Raw genomic sequence first — 13,552 nt, 5'->3', positions numbered from 1 at the left:
CAAATAAACTGTTGTGCTCCTCAATCCAGTATTAGCAGCAAAGACATTGAACAATTACTACTTTAGTAGACTAGGTTGTGAAGTGTGCCTTTTACTAGGGAACCAATGAGACACAAGAAGTCTAGCCATTCACTTGCAACAGTTAGGAAGCAAGCTAGCCATCTATTTTCAGTGTTGAAATTTTGGAGATTAAAAAGGCACTGAGTTAGAGGAAAATATCTCAGAATTTAAGGAGATCGTGGCAAAAAAAAACATCCTCTGCATTGTGGAATTACGTACATTTTCTTAAAATTCAGGGTTCACAATGCTATTATGTATTGCACGTATTAAGAAATGCATTACATGCTTTAAGAAATGCACATAATTATTAACAATTATCGATACTGAATGATGTGCGAAAAGCCATTCTCATAATACTGTTACTCGTTTCAGGTTAGAGGGCGTGGCCTTACCCATGATGGACACATCGTATTCGATGAGAAGTGTGGCTTCCTGGCCGCACTGTTTGAGGATGCTCATGGCCTCTGCGTGGGAGGTGCCGTGCAGGCGGATGCCATCGATGCTCAGCAGTCGGTCTCCTGGTTTGATGGTGCCTTCCCTGGAGGAGGAGAAAATATACACACCACAGACAATCTGTTACAATAAGAAGTTAAAAAAAATGCGGTCTAAAGGAGCTTAAATTTAATCCTGTGAACTGGATGGCCCTTCAAAAAAACCTTTAAATTTGAGAAGGATCCATGGGTGCTTGAACATGAATGGAGAAAGATTCCCCAGAGAGTGCTTTATCTCCGAAGGAAGTTAACAAGGCACAAGGAGACCCTGATTGCCATCTTAGAATGCCATTATACCGGATGGCTCCTGTTCCGCTGCTGCACTTAAGCATGCCGTAGGGCTGCTGAGGAGTAACGGCACAGTCTTTTGTGCACCCCAACCAAGCAAGAACAAATCTTTCTGCCACATGCTTGGCTACATCTCTACTTTATTGACCACAACAAAAGTTACGCACATCAATTAGTATCAGAGGCCAGGTTAAACCTTTACCGCGCTGAACCTGCATTCACTCGATTCATAACCATCACCACTCCAGGACTGGGAGGAGATTTAGAAAAGTCTTAATGGAATGTCAGAAGGTTGAGACTGGCCACTAAGCTAGCTTCAAGTCAGTATTAGAACCAAATGAAAGCAATTTGTTTTTTTAACAGCAAGAAAATATCATCCAGTCTGAGAGAAGCTATAGCCCAACCTGATTGGACTCATAATAGGCTATAGCAATGTTGTAATGCCAATTGTATTCTGGATATAGGCAGCCGCAGGCAGCAGGGTTAGTGTGCTGGAGAAAAGACTGTATTCGCCTGGAGAAACAGGAATCGCATCAGCGAAAGACAATAATTGGAGTATTCCGTCTGTGGGGAATGAAATCTCCATACAGAAAAATTAATATTGATGGAGCTCGAGAGGAAAGAAAGACATGGGCAGAAGCATGAACAGAATAATAACAGGGCAGAGTGCAAACGTGAACAGAGCCGGGAGTGGGAGGGGGGTAAAGAAAAACCATGGCAGTCTATTTGCAATTCTCCGATGGGCGATGAAGTTAGAGAACATGGGTAATTTATTCCAATTTTTGATATAGGAGGCAGATAGACTCGGGGAAGACAGTTTCTGTGGAGCAATTTATCGCAGTTTGAAACCAAGCCCATGATTTTCATCCAGCTACAAAACGCTGAAGTAGCTGGAGTGCATGAAGACTCACAATAAGTTCCTACAACATTTAAGCCTTTCAAATGCAACAATGAAGTCCAGACTTGCCAACTGAAAATGCAGCAATAGAATGATATTAATGTTTATGTATACAATTAAAAGAATTATTAAAGGGGACTTCCACTCATTTTTCTGCAGTATCAACTTATTAAGATGCTAAAGCCATTTAGAGTGGTTAGACGTGAAACGCACCATTCTAGCGAAGCTTGCCAAGCCACAATTGTTCAACGAATTGGTGAGAGCAACCAGACAGCTGAAACCGTTAATGCCACTGAAAACGTCCTTACAGGAGGTAGTTTTACCCAACCCAGTATCCATAACATTGAGTGCGTTTACATGCACTTAATAATCCGATAACTGCAGAAAATCAGATTTTGTCAGTAATCTGATCAATGTGTTTACATGCACTTGAGTAATTAGATAATGGGAACATTTCAGGTCTACATGAGTCATGTAATAATCGATTTTCAGCTTTGCAACCAGCCAATAAACTCACAAAATAAGATGTGAAGTAACAATATGTACAACTCAAACCTCATGCCCCAGCAGTCACCTTACTGGAAAATATGTATATACATCATCTCGAAGATAAATAATAATTTAAGTCCTCATTTCATCAAGCATGTAGTGGTTTGAGCATCGCTCCAAATGTGCCTTGTTAACTTCTAGTTGGTGCTGTGTTAAACGCTTCTTGCTGTTTCCGGGATCAGCGCTCTCTTTTTCCACTTGCTTAGACTGAGAAAAACGAAAGAAATCAGAGTAAGGGTACACATGCGCTGAAAACCCAATTACCAAGCTAAAATCCAGCTCTTCATCAGATTTCTAGAAATCTGGAAACGGCCTTGGTCTGATCTAAAAAAATCGCAGTATCCTGTATTACTGCTGGAATTCAGTTAAGATTGTATTATAGTTTTAAGATTTTTAAAAAATGGCAACATGAAGGGTGCTGTAAGACAAAACAGTGGCCAAAGAAAATCATAATTACCACTATTTTACCTTCATCAACATGACATAATAAAACACAAGAATGTGTGTAGGTTCACTGGTTGCTTTGGATAGTAAACAAAATGGAAATATTTGCATTGTAGAGATCGTGACTCCTGGTTCCCATCACCAACATTGGTAAGAAAAGACGAATAAGTATCGTTATAATAAACCATTTCTCATTATACTACTTGGAATGAATTTGCATCTGGACCACCGATTTATACAGAGCTTTTGTAAAATTCCCCTTTAAAGGCACACTGCTTTTTGAAAAATTGGCAACATCTTGCCGCCTTTTGACATTTTTAAAGTAACATTTGATGTATTTGTTTTTTTGACTAACTAAGAAAAAAAAGTCCAACATAAAACTGCTGTTGTCTAATATTTTGAGTATATTTTGCAGCACAAATCTTCCTGTGTCTTCCTTGCTATGCTATTTAGGTTTTGCCTAAATAATCGTTTAGTATTTTTCTTTTCCTACTACCGTTAAAAGCGTATATGGGAACTCTCTTGATCTTAAAGTTGTTTAAATAATGGAAAGGCATCTCATCACAAAAATGGTAATTAAAGTGTGAAGTTTAGCATTATTACCAAAATACACTATATTGCCAAAAGTATTCAGTCGTCTGCCTTCATACGCATATGAACTTGAGTGACATCCCATTCTTAATCCATACGGTTTAATATGATGTCGGCCCACCCTTCGCAGCTATAACAGCTTCAACTCTTCTGGGAAAGCTTTCCACAAGGTTTAGGAGTGTTCTTATGGGAATTTTTGACCATTCTTCCAGAAGCACATTTGTGAGGTCAGACACTGATGTTGGACGAGAAGTCCTGGCTCGCAGTCTCCGCTCTGATTAAGGTGTTCTATCGGGTTGAGGTCAGGACTCTGTGCAGGCCAGTCAAGTTCTTCCACACCAAACTCGCTCATCCATGTCTTTATGGACCTTGCTTTGTGCACTGGTGCGCAGTCATGTTGGAACAGGAAGGGGCCATCCCCAAACTGTTCCCACAAAGTTGGGAGCATGATATTGTCCAAAATCTCTTGGTCTGCTGAAGCATTAAGAGTTCCTTTCACTGGAACTAAGGGGCCGAGCCCAACTCCTGAAAAACAACCCCACACCATAATCCCCCCTCCACCAACTTTACACTTGGCACAATGCAGTCAGACAAGAACCATTCTCCTGGCAACCACCAAACCCAGACTCGTCCATCGGATTGCCAGACAGAGAAGCGTGATTCGTCACTCCAGAGAACACGTCTGCACTGCTCTAGAGTCCAGTGGCGGCGCTTTACACCACTGCATTTGACCCTTTGCATTGCGCTTGGTGATGTAAGGCTTGGATACAGCTGCTCGGCCATGGAAACCCATTCCATGAAGCTCTCTATGAGCTAATCTGAAGGTCACATGAAGTTTGGAGGTCTGTAGCGATTGGCTCTGCTGAAAGTTGGTGACCTCTGTGCACTATGCGCCTCAGCATCCGCTGACCCCGCTCTGTCATTTTACGTGGCCTACCACTTCGTGGCTGAGTTGCTGTCGTTCCCAATCGCTTCCACTTTGTTATAACACCACTGACAGTTGACTGTGGAATATTTAGTAGCGAGGAAATTTCACGACTGGACTTGTTGCACAGGTGGCATCCTATCACTTTCACTGAGCTCCTGAGAGTGACCCATTCTTTCACAAATGTTTGTAGGAGCAGTCTGCATGCCTAGGTGCTTGGGTTTATACACCTGTGGCCATGGAAGTGATTGGAACACCTGAATTTAATGATTTGGATGGGTGAGTGAATACTTTTGGCAATATAGTGTAGCTCTATCATAAACATTGTCTGAAATATGTGATGTTTTCCTTAGAATAAACCTTCTTAGTCTTTATATATTATTTCAACTGACAAAGAAAACATGCTCATCTATATTGAAAATTTCTGAAAAGCTGAACTCTGGCAGTGTGCATGCTAAAGCCAGTCTGTGGCTTATATTGGAATGCTGAGGCCTTTGACATGAGAAAGACTATCTCACCTGTCAGCAGGGCCGCCGGGTCTGATAGTTGTTATGGTAACCGGACGAGATTTGTTCCTGTCTTCATGGGCGCCTCCTGCGGGGACATTGCAGCACATTAGCACTTCTGACAAATGTGGTCATAAAGATAAACATATTGCACATGTGCTCTTGGGAACTAATGTTTACTGCAGATACTTTTTGCATACCATATCTGCAGTTACGAGACCAACCAATAACTCAGTGCTGCTGAATGGAAGACATTTGCTTTAATGTAGATGAATATATTTCCACATTCTTATTATAAATGGACACACAACTTCAAAAAATATGGAAAAACATGGCTCACTAGCGTAGCAGATATATCTTGACAGATCTTCAGTGACAAAAAAAGCAAAGGAAATACTAATCAAAAGACTTTGTTGATCCATATGTAGGCAGAAATATAGAAAGTTGGGCTACCCAGTGGGCGACCTTGGAATTTCATCTAAAGGCAGTTTGGTAAATATGAGTAAAAGTAATTTGAACACTGAAAGCACAGATGAGATTATTTCCACCTGCTGTCGGAAGCCTGAGGAACTGGAAACAGATCTTCAATGATAACATGCTTTCTGTTTGATGTAGACATGAATCAAAAGCACTCACTTCGATGTGTACGAATAAAAGGGTACATGCTGAGCTACAGGGGTCCCAGTCAGTGTTTGCCTTACCTACAATCCACAGGGTTAATGTGCTAAAACTTTAAAACGTCACAAAATGGTATTCATAGAACTCCATGTCATCATTAATGGCCAAAACAAAAATCACGAGGGCCGTCATGATTACAATTTACCCACTCAATGAATCTACAATTATTAGTTGGCAGTTGGCAATAATGCATGATAGTGCATATTTAATTTAAATATAAACATAATATTTCAAAGTTTAGTCCTGGGAGTTGCTTATATTTTCTGCTTCTCATGACCCAAGTAATCTGGACCCTGGGATCAGTCCATTGTTCTGAGAACACCAGTATCTTCTATGTTTCATTTGCAAATGTTCTTCTTTTTTGTGTATTTTCTTTTCTCAGTAAGGACTTCTTGACAGCTATACATCAGACAATTGAGGTGTCTTCTTACAGTGGAAGGATGGCCAGAAACACCTGTGGATTTTTCAGATCTGAAGCAGGAGAGGATCTTGATTTTCTCCTCTCTTTCAAAGATGAAAGCTTTAACTACTGTTTATCTGATGTTGACAATTTTGGTGGTCTACCAGGTCTTACACGGTTGTCAGGAGTCCCACTTTCTCTGTATCTTAGAATCATTTTTTGAGTTCCAGTTTTAAAACTCTATAATTCATTTTCCTTTGTCTCTCTCCTTCTTTATGCAAGTGGATTATCTTATATCTAATCTCCTCAGAATGTATTCGGTAGAGTGGCCCAGAGATCTTCCATCAACAGTCCATTTTTATTGTTTGGCCTTTTGCTGAACTCAATCATGCAAATTAATTGGAGAACTCTCAATTACTAATATAATGGATACTGATGGCCCTAAAAACATAACTGAAAAGCCCTCATAGCGAGACTGAAAATAACTGGGGAAAAAATACACTGGGCAACAATGTGTAGCTAGGATCGTGTTCAATGTCTAGATATCATAAGGCATGTTTTATGAGAAAGCCTGTCTATTTTCCAAGACAAGGTTAAACATCATTCAAAGGTTAATTATTATAGACATATTATTCATGTGAGGAAATGTTAACCTTTAATAAATACTACTGATGCACTGTTTGGATATGAATGACTCCTTCTGAAATGCTCTTTGAAGCCAATGGAAAAAGACAGGGTCATTTCAGCAGTGAAAAGAACCGTTCAGCTGCTCCTGTTGGCTATTGTGTGCGTACAAGTGGAAACAGATCCTTACTGATAATACGGCTTCTGTTTGCTGTCAATCAGTTCAACTCACTATGATGTGCCGGCAACAGAGGTTACAAGCTGCTCCACATATAGAGATACTGAGCTTCTACCACTATCAAATTCATCCCTTTATCAAGTTAAAACAATTTATTCATGGTTTAAGAGAGAAAAAAAAATCAGATGCACATAATAAAGTAGTTTGCCACTAAAACAATGAAAGTTGCCTTGTGCACTAAATTACGCCTGCAGACAAGACTTTATGATGAAATCAATGGTTTAATTTGCTGCATTTTTTTCACTAGAATATACATAAAGCTTATGCGTCATAATGACAGCCCCAGTGTAAAAAGCTAACTATTCTAGGTTCCATGTACTCTGTTTTTAAATGAGGAATTTATTACTCCTACACACATTTTTATGTATATTTGCTTCAAAACAAATCAGCAGTAATGGAGAGTATGGGACTTACCTCTGATGACAAATCCAAATGTGTTTCCCTCTTTATGCAGAGTCACCTCGACATTTTTAAACATTACACCTGAACCCTGAACAGCTGTAGAGCAAACAAACAGAAATTGATTATTCACCTGATACAGCACCAACAAAAACAATGAGAAATGATTCACTGTGGGATCTGAACATGCAACATCGCTAACCATGAGGCTAATAATATAACACTTAAATAAAAATAAAATGCATCTCAGTTGATCCAGCAGTTTGTTTTTAACTGGCCCGATCTTGCCAGAGGTGTAAAAACTGTCACACTCAGCGCTACAACATGTTGTCATCCTCCTGACCTTGGAATGTAATGTGATTTGGTGGCCTTCTCACCTCCACATTATGCATGAGAGTTCTATGTAAATGAGGCAGGGCAAGGTGAGGTGTTGCTTTTATTTATATATATTTTTAATTAGGTCTTTGGAATAAGAACCCTAAGGAGTTCATCGGATTTCAGCATATTTGCTTAATAATTTGGTAATTTCACCAGGAGGTTTGAAATAAATGTGTTCTGGAGATATGCAGCAATTACAGAGGGTCGTAGAATAAAGTGTTTGATAATTATAGTTATGATACAGTACGGCAGTAAATGAATATGATTAGTAAGATTTACAGAACATAAATTCTTTAAGACAAAGCTCAACAATATTTTTAATAATAAGTAAAGAATATTAACCAGGGGGCAGAATTTGGCTGATTGAGTGTACCAGCCTGGGTCTCGTGAACAAACGCTATAAACCTTGACTCGTAACATAATGCATGATTCACATTCACAATTACTTACTACTACTACCACTACTACAACTACTACTACTACGACTACTACTACTACTAATGATAATAATAACCTCCTTTTATAATTTTAACTCAAAGAGCTACAAAACAATGGTTAAAACAATATAGAACAATGGACTCCACCCCTCCGTAGATCCGAAAGAACTACCCTTCTGCAGAGCCTAGTTACAACCACAATTTGCCACCTGCTCCAGCTAATCAACCTCTTCCCAAGTCCCTGACTGGTTGGATCAGAGTTAAGTAAGGGGCAGGGCAGCTTAATGGATACAGGTTGGAACTAAACTCTGCAGGAAGGTAGCTCAAGGTTTGCGTAAGTTTATACTTGAGTTTCCGAATAAAGTCTTAACTAAGTCCTTAGTTACACTAGTTAGTTTCAAACTATCCTTTTACTAAATTTGGTTGCACCGCAAATCCGTAAGTCGTGTCTTAACTAGAAACAACTAACCACATACGTCGCTTTAACATGACGATAACGTGTTCAGAACCAATCAGTAAACTCGCTGCCATGGAAATGCAACGGCAGCTGCTCTGACTTTTTCCATAGAAAAAAATATCCAGCATAGAGGAGAATGATGTGTACAAGTTAAACTAAATAAAGCTAACTATCTACAGCCATTGTCTGTTTATTCTTTCATATTGAAACCAAATATGCAGCTTTGATATTGAAACCAAATATGCAGCTTTTTAATCAACGGTTTCTGGATAACTGAGTACAATGGCAGCCTCAGTTTAGCAGTTTGGGCAGCTGCCAAATGTTACTGAGCCGGAGCTGTGGGTGTTTAGCTTCATGCTCAGAGTTTATACTATGCTGATGATTAGAAATTAAGTAAAATCACAGTGTATAGTGTTTGAGTTTTTAGCTTAGTTAACCAAAAAAAGTCATGTTTTTGGTCTTTTTTGTGTATTATTTGTGTATTCTGACGGTTTCCCCAAAACTTACACCTGCTCAGGAGAAGGTGTAAATATTTAGTAACTACTAAGCTCAACATTAAAACTAGTTTGTGTGGTGCAACCCGTTCTGATTTAGTAATGCATAAACCTGAACTTAGTAAACACTTGTGTTACAACTAGCCTACGTTTGAACAGCTGGTGCAACCGGCCTCTGGACCAAAGTCTGAGACCACTGCTATAGAACAATTCATAAGATATCAAATGTCCATGCAAGTTAATATAAAAAAAAAGTTGCTTTTATTTTACCAAATACTTTTTTTTCCAAACAACTCATATGGCTTTGCCTCCTGGTTTTTGCTTGATTGCTTGATCACGAGTGGGGAGGAACACAGCTTGACCATTGTTGACCACGGAGTTGAAGATGGTGCCACTAGCCAATCAAGGTTGTTAGCATGTCAATTATCTGCATTTCCAGCATGGTCAATCATGTAAAGGTTATGACTCAGTTCATCTCAGATTTTGGTGCTGGACAAAAGTTCCCATAAAGCTATGATGTTGGGGTCCAGGGCACACACTTCCAAGGGCACATATGCCATGGAGCATATTCCAATGAAAAGAATAGGCACTAATGCTAAAGGCTCTCTTCAGGTCCTACACTACCTCCATGATCTTAACTAGCTCCACCCCTACTTGATGTACATAAAGAAGGGCGGAGAAGGACTCAACCTCCCAATCCTTACACTGTGCAAAAATCACATAAAACACACACATCCTACTTATACAGTCTTTAATTGAATCGCACATGCTTGCTTCAGGGTGTCACATTAAGTTCTTTCTAAATGAACCAAACTCTGCTCTGTTGACACAAACCTGAGTGGGAATTAGCTGTAAATAACCTCAGTGCTTTTTGTTTTCTCAGTGTAAGTGAACTTTAAAGGGGGCTCTGTTCTCCTTCTGGTCCTCTTTAGCATAATTGAGATCTCAAAACATTTGTTGTTTAAATGCAGAAAATCACCCTTTTTCCAAATTACACACTCAAGTTCAAGTGAGGAACCTTGCTGTATCATGGACTCCTCCCTGAAGTTTGATAAACAAACAAATGCTGTTGCAAAAATCATTGCCATGTTAAAACCAGTTCTCCCATTTTGTGATTTGGACACATTATACATGCATTTATCTCATCAAGCCTACTAGACTCTAACTCCATTTTTATCAGGGTTTCTCAGTCAAATTCATTTTCTTCACAGCTTGTGCAAAATGTGGCAGCCAGATTCCTGACTGGAAGCAGTAAGAGAGACCATCTCTCTCCGGCTCTAGTGTTGCTCAGCTGCTGACCGGTAAAGTTAAGAGAAGCTTTTAAAATTCTTTTGTTTGTTTTAAAAGCTTTACAGAAGTCTGTACCACAATAAATAACTGACCCTCTCAAGCACTATTCTACCCCCAGAAGGCTAAGATCTTCTGATAAATTGCTTCTGTCCAGTCTGCCCATTTGTTCTCTCTGGCTTGCTGCTCTGTTTGAGTTTTATGATTGTATTTTCTATGTGGTGTCCTTCTGTTATTTTGTTTGTACTATTTGTGTTTTTATTATCCTTTACATGTATTGTTAGTAAATTCATTTTATGGTATTGTACAGCACTTTGGTCAACATTCACTGTTTTCAATGTGCTATATAAATAAAGATGACTTGACTTCACATCTCTGCTCTTTTAGAACACAGAACCCATCTGGGTAGCATCAAGTAATTGGTAGCGTTGTTCAAGTTCCTCATATAACAGTTCATCATATAACAGATCTGATTGGCTGAGCCACGTTTGAACACATTAAATAGTTACTGCGGCTCATGTAGTCATTTTTGATCTAAACCATCTAAACTACTGTTTATTGAACACTGTATTTATTCAATCTAATTATATTATATTCTTTGCCTCCATTTTATAAATGTAACTGGCCACTCAAGGCTGCGTGTTACAGTGATTTCAATTCAGGTAGAGGGTTTAACTCTGCTGTATGCGTGCAAAGTAAACAGATGGGTTCATGAGGCTGCTTGCTTTAAAATGCCAGCACTTACATCTGTTCACCAGCTCACACAAACCCACAGCCAGTCTTTATCTTGAGTAATTTGTTTTTTACCTGCTAAGTCATGGAAAACTGAGGCTGTGCTTGTACAGTCAGCCTCAAGGTTCTTTAACCATACAGCAAAACGTGCAGAGGAGATGGGGCATTATGTTTTCACAATGCACAAATCAACTGGACCGCAAAATGAACCACAAACAAACTGTACTGAGACCAGCTTGAGAGGTGGTCTGAGTTTGGTTCACTTCCAGGAACATTTAGAGGGGTCTGAGTTTGTTTGACGCGTTCACATATGCACAGAAAACTATGACTCAAAGGACTGAGTCACTCAGAAACAGCCTATGCATGACTAACTGCTGGTGAATGTTCTTCCCCTCATTTGTTGTGGTTTAACAAAGTACTGGAGAACACCACTGCGAGGAGAATGAGGTACAGGTAAAACGATTATGCACAGGAAAAATATTCCTCTATTGTCCAGCACATGAGGACCCCGTCTAGGCACCGTGAGGTCTGTCAAATTCTGAGAAAGCTTTTACTTCCCTCCCTGACATTACTGAATGGCTTTCTGTGCGCAGCAGCACTTCACACGTCTCTAAGAAAACCTGCATTAATGCATGCTGCTACTTGGTCTCCAGCTCTCTTCACTTCATCACGTCTTAGAGGCTTTTTGGCAGTTTCAAACATTTGCTCATGTCAGGCTTGCACCTCACGCACAAGCCCTTCAGCATCGTCTGCCCTGAAGCGCTCTTGCCCATTTGCGTGATGCGCAGCTTTGCTGAGCTCAGCTGTTTATAAGTTATCAGATGAGTAATCTGATGGCCTGAGAAGATTCTAATTAATCACCACACCCTCCAATTTATATTCCACTTCCCCTCATCCCTACTGAGCGTAGCATGCATATAGAAATGAAAATTGCGCGTTCTGGACATGCCTTCATGTCCTTGCTATCACTGCAGGGATTGCATAGGTCACTGTGATTGTAAGGGCTGAGGCCTAATATCTGAATTAAATAAAGATTTAACCTTTTAAACTGCAAGGTCATGTATGTGGGCCCAAACTTTAATTCCTCACTCTCATAACTACGTAACTTTAGTTTAAGAGTAGTTTTTGCAGTATTTAGGCCTACTGAATATTAAGCCAGTTCATCACTTAGAATTTGCACTTATCATTGGTGATAAAAATGTTAGGTCATTTGATATTATTTATTACTCACAGCTCACGCTTCAAAGCTTAAAAAGTTGAGAAAATACAAAATTTAGTTTGTTACACGAAGAGAATATATTTTATTAGAATTTGAAAAGAAAAAAGAAAAAATTACTGTTTTTTTTGTTAGTTTTTTGAATCTCAAAACAGAAGAAAGCCAGAAAACTCCAATTCGTTGATACAGAGCATAAATGAAAAGTACATGTAATTCACTGAGTAACTTCTATGTTACTAAAGGTCCCAAATACTCTCACTTTTTTATATAAAGGAAATCATCATGCTCAAAAACAGCTCATTTTGAAGTCATTGTTTCTGTGATGTCACAAGAATGAGCTCATTTACTTATATCCACCTGTACTGCCTACAGTAGTTGGCCCTACTCTTCGATGCTGAAGTTATAAGAAGTTTAATCTCTGAGTGCTTTTTTGAATGAGGCACAGTACAGGACAGCCAATCAGAACGGAGCTCATTTACATATAACAACAGTCTTAAAGGCGCAGCAACAAAAAAGCCTGTTTAATTCTAAGGGATAAAGTAAGGCTGGAAAATGGCAATATAAAAATTAATTATGACCATTTTTGGTACATAAAACCAAACAAATGGTACATAAAACCTCGAATAATGTGTTCCCTTAAGGGAAAAATATAAAATGCAAAAAAATTGTAGGAAAATATGTAATTCGGCTTACACATTTGAACAGCATAGCAAAACAAAATTACAAATCTAGATTTTTGTGGGTTAAGGCATTAAAATGCAGTTGCATTTTGCATATAAATCAATCAATAAAACTATATCTATAACTCACAGACAGGCGGCAGTTCGTACTCCACCTCCAGGACCACCCGTTCCCCCACATTCTTCAACAGGCTAATGATTTCATCGTGACGGAACTTGGTCAGGTTGATGCCGTTGACAGACTTGATGTAGTCTCCTACGTTCAGCTGGTCACTCCTGTGCAGGAAGATGGGATGGTAAAACCAAGTTAAGAGAGTGGAGAAACAGATTGAAAATGAAAAAAGGAGAAAAAGAAAAGAGTACAAATGAAGGAGGATGTGAAGTAAGAGGAGACGAGAACGAAAGATAAAGAGCGAGGTGCAGACAATGGGAGGGAAATTGGGCAGGGGCAGGAAAGAAATAGCAGTAAAATGGGAGAATGAAGAGAGAAAGAGAAAGGGGGGAAAAAAAGAGATGAGGAGGAGATTGAGTCAGGTGAAGCGCTGAGCTTTGATAGCTGCTTTGAAAAGATGAAGAGAAGGCTTTGTTCTAAGGAAACATCCACGGAGGAGGGAGCCACAGTGTTCCCTCTCTCATACACATTTGAAAGTACTCCAATTTTTAGCAGGCTGTTGACAGATGTAGAAAAACAAGTGTGATATGGAGCAGCTATTTCTAGTGTTTGCCAGATGTGCAATGTTAATAGCTAACGCTCCATGCTAACACTGACGTCACACACAG

General features: G+C 39.3%; 1 protein-coding gene across 3 annotated transcripts in view; it reads right to left on the bottom strand.

The window, feature by feature from the left end:
* The window catches only part of grip1 (glutamate receptor interacting protein 1), a 398,944-nt gene that overhangs the window by 83,686 nt on the left and 301,706 nt on the right, over positions 1 to 13,552 (bottom strand). For all 3 annotated transcript variants that reach the window (XM_036577554.1, XM_036577553.1, XM_036577555.1), the window contains exons 4-7: positions 12,903 to 13,048; positions 7,107 to 7,190; positions 4,765 to 4,840; positions 453 to 598 (exon numbers count right to left, since the gene is read on the bottom strand). In XM_036577554.1, the coding sequence (XP_036433447.1) occupies positions 453 to 598; positions 4,765 to 4,840; positions 7,107 to 7,190; positions 12,903 to 13,048 (452 nt within the window). The remainder of the gene's footprint in view (positions 1 to 452; positions 599 to 4,764; positions 4,841 to 7,106; positions 7,191 to 12,902; positions 13,049 to 13,552) is intronic.

The sequence above is a fragment of the Colossoma macropomum genome, unplaced genomic scaffold (assembly GCF_904425465.1).
Source record: "Colossoma macropomum unplaced genomic scaffold, Colossoma_macropomum, whole genome shotgun sequence".
Taxonomy (NCBI): Eukaryota; Metazoa; Chordata; class Actinopteri; order Characiformes; family Serrasalmidae; genus Colossoma; species Colossoma macropomum.
The sequence above is the reverse complement of the archived record's forward strand: the minus strand, read 5'-3'. Positions and strand labels throughout refer to the sequence as shown.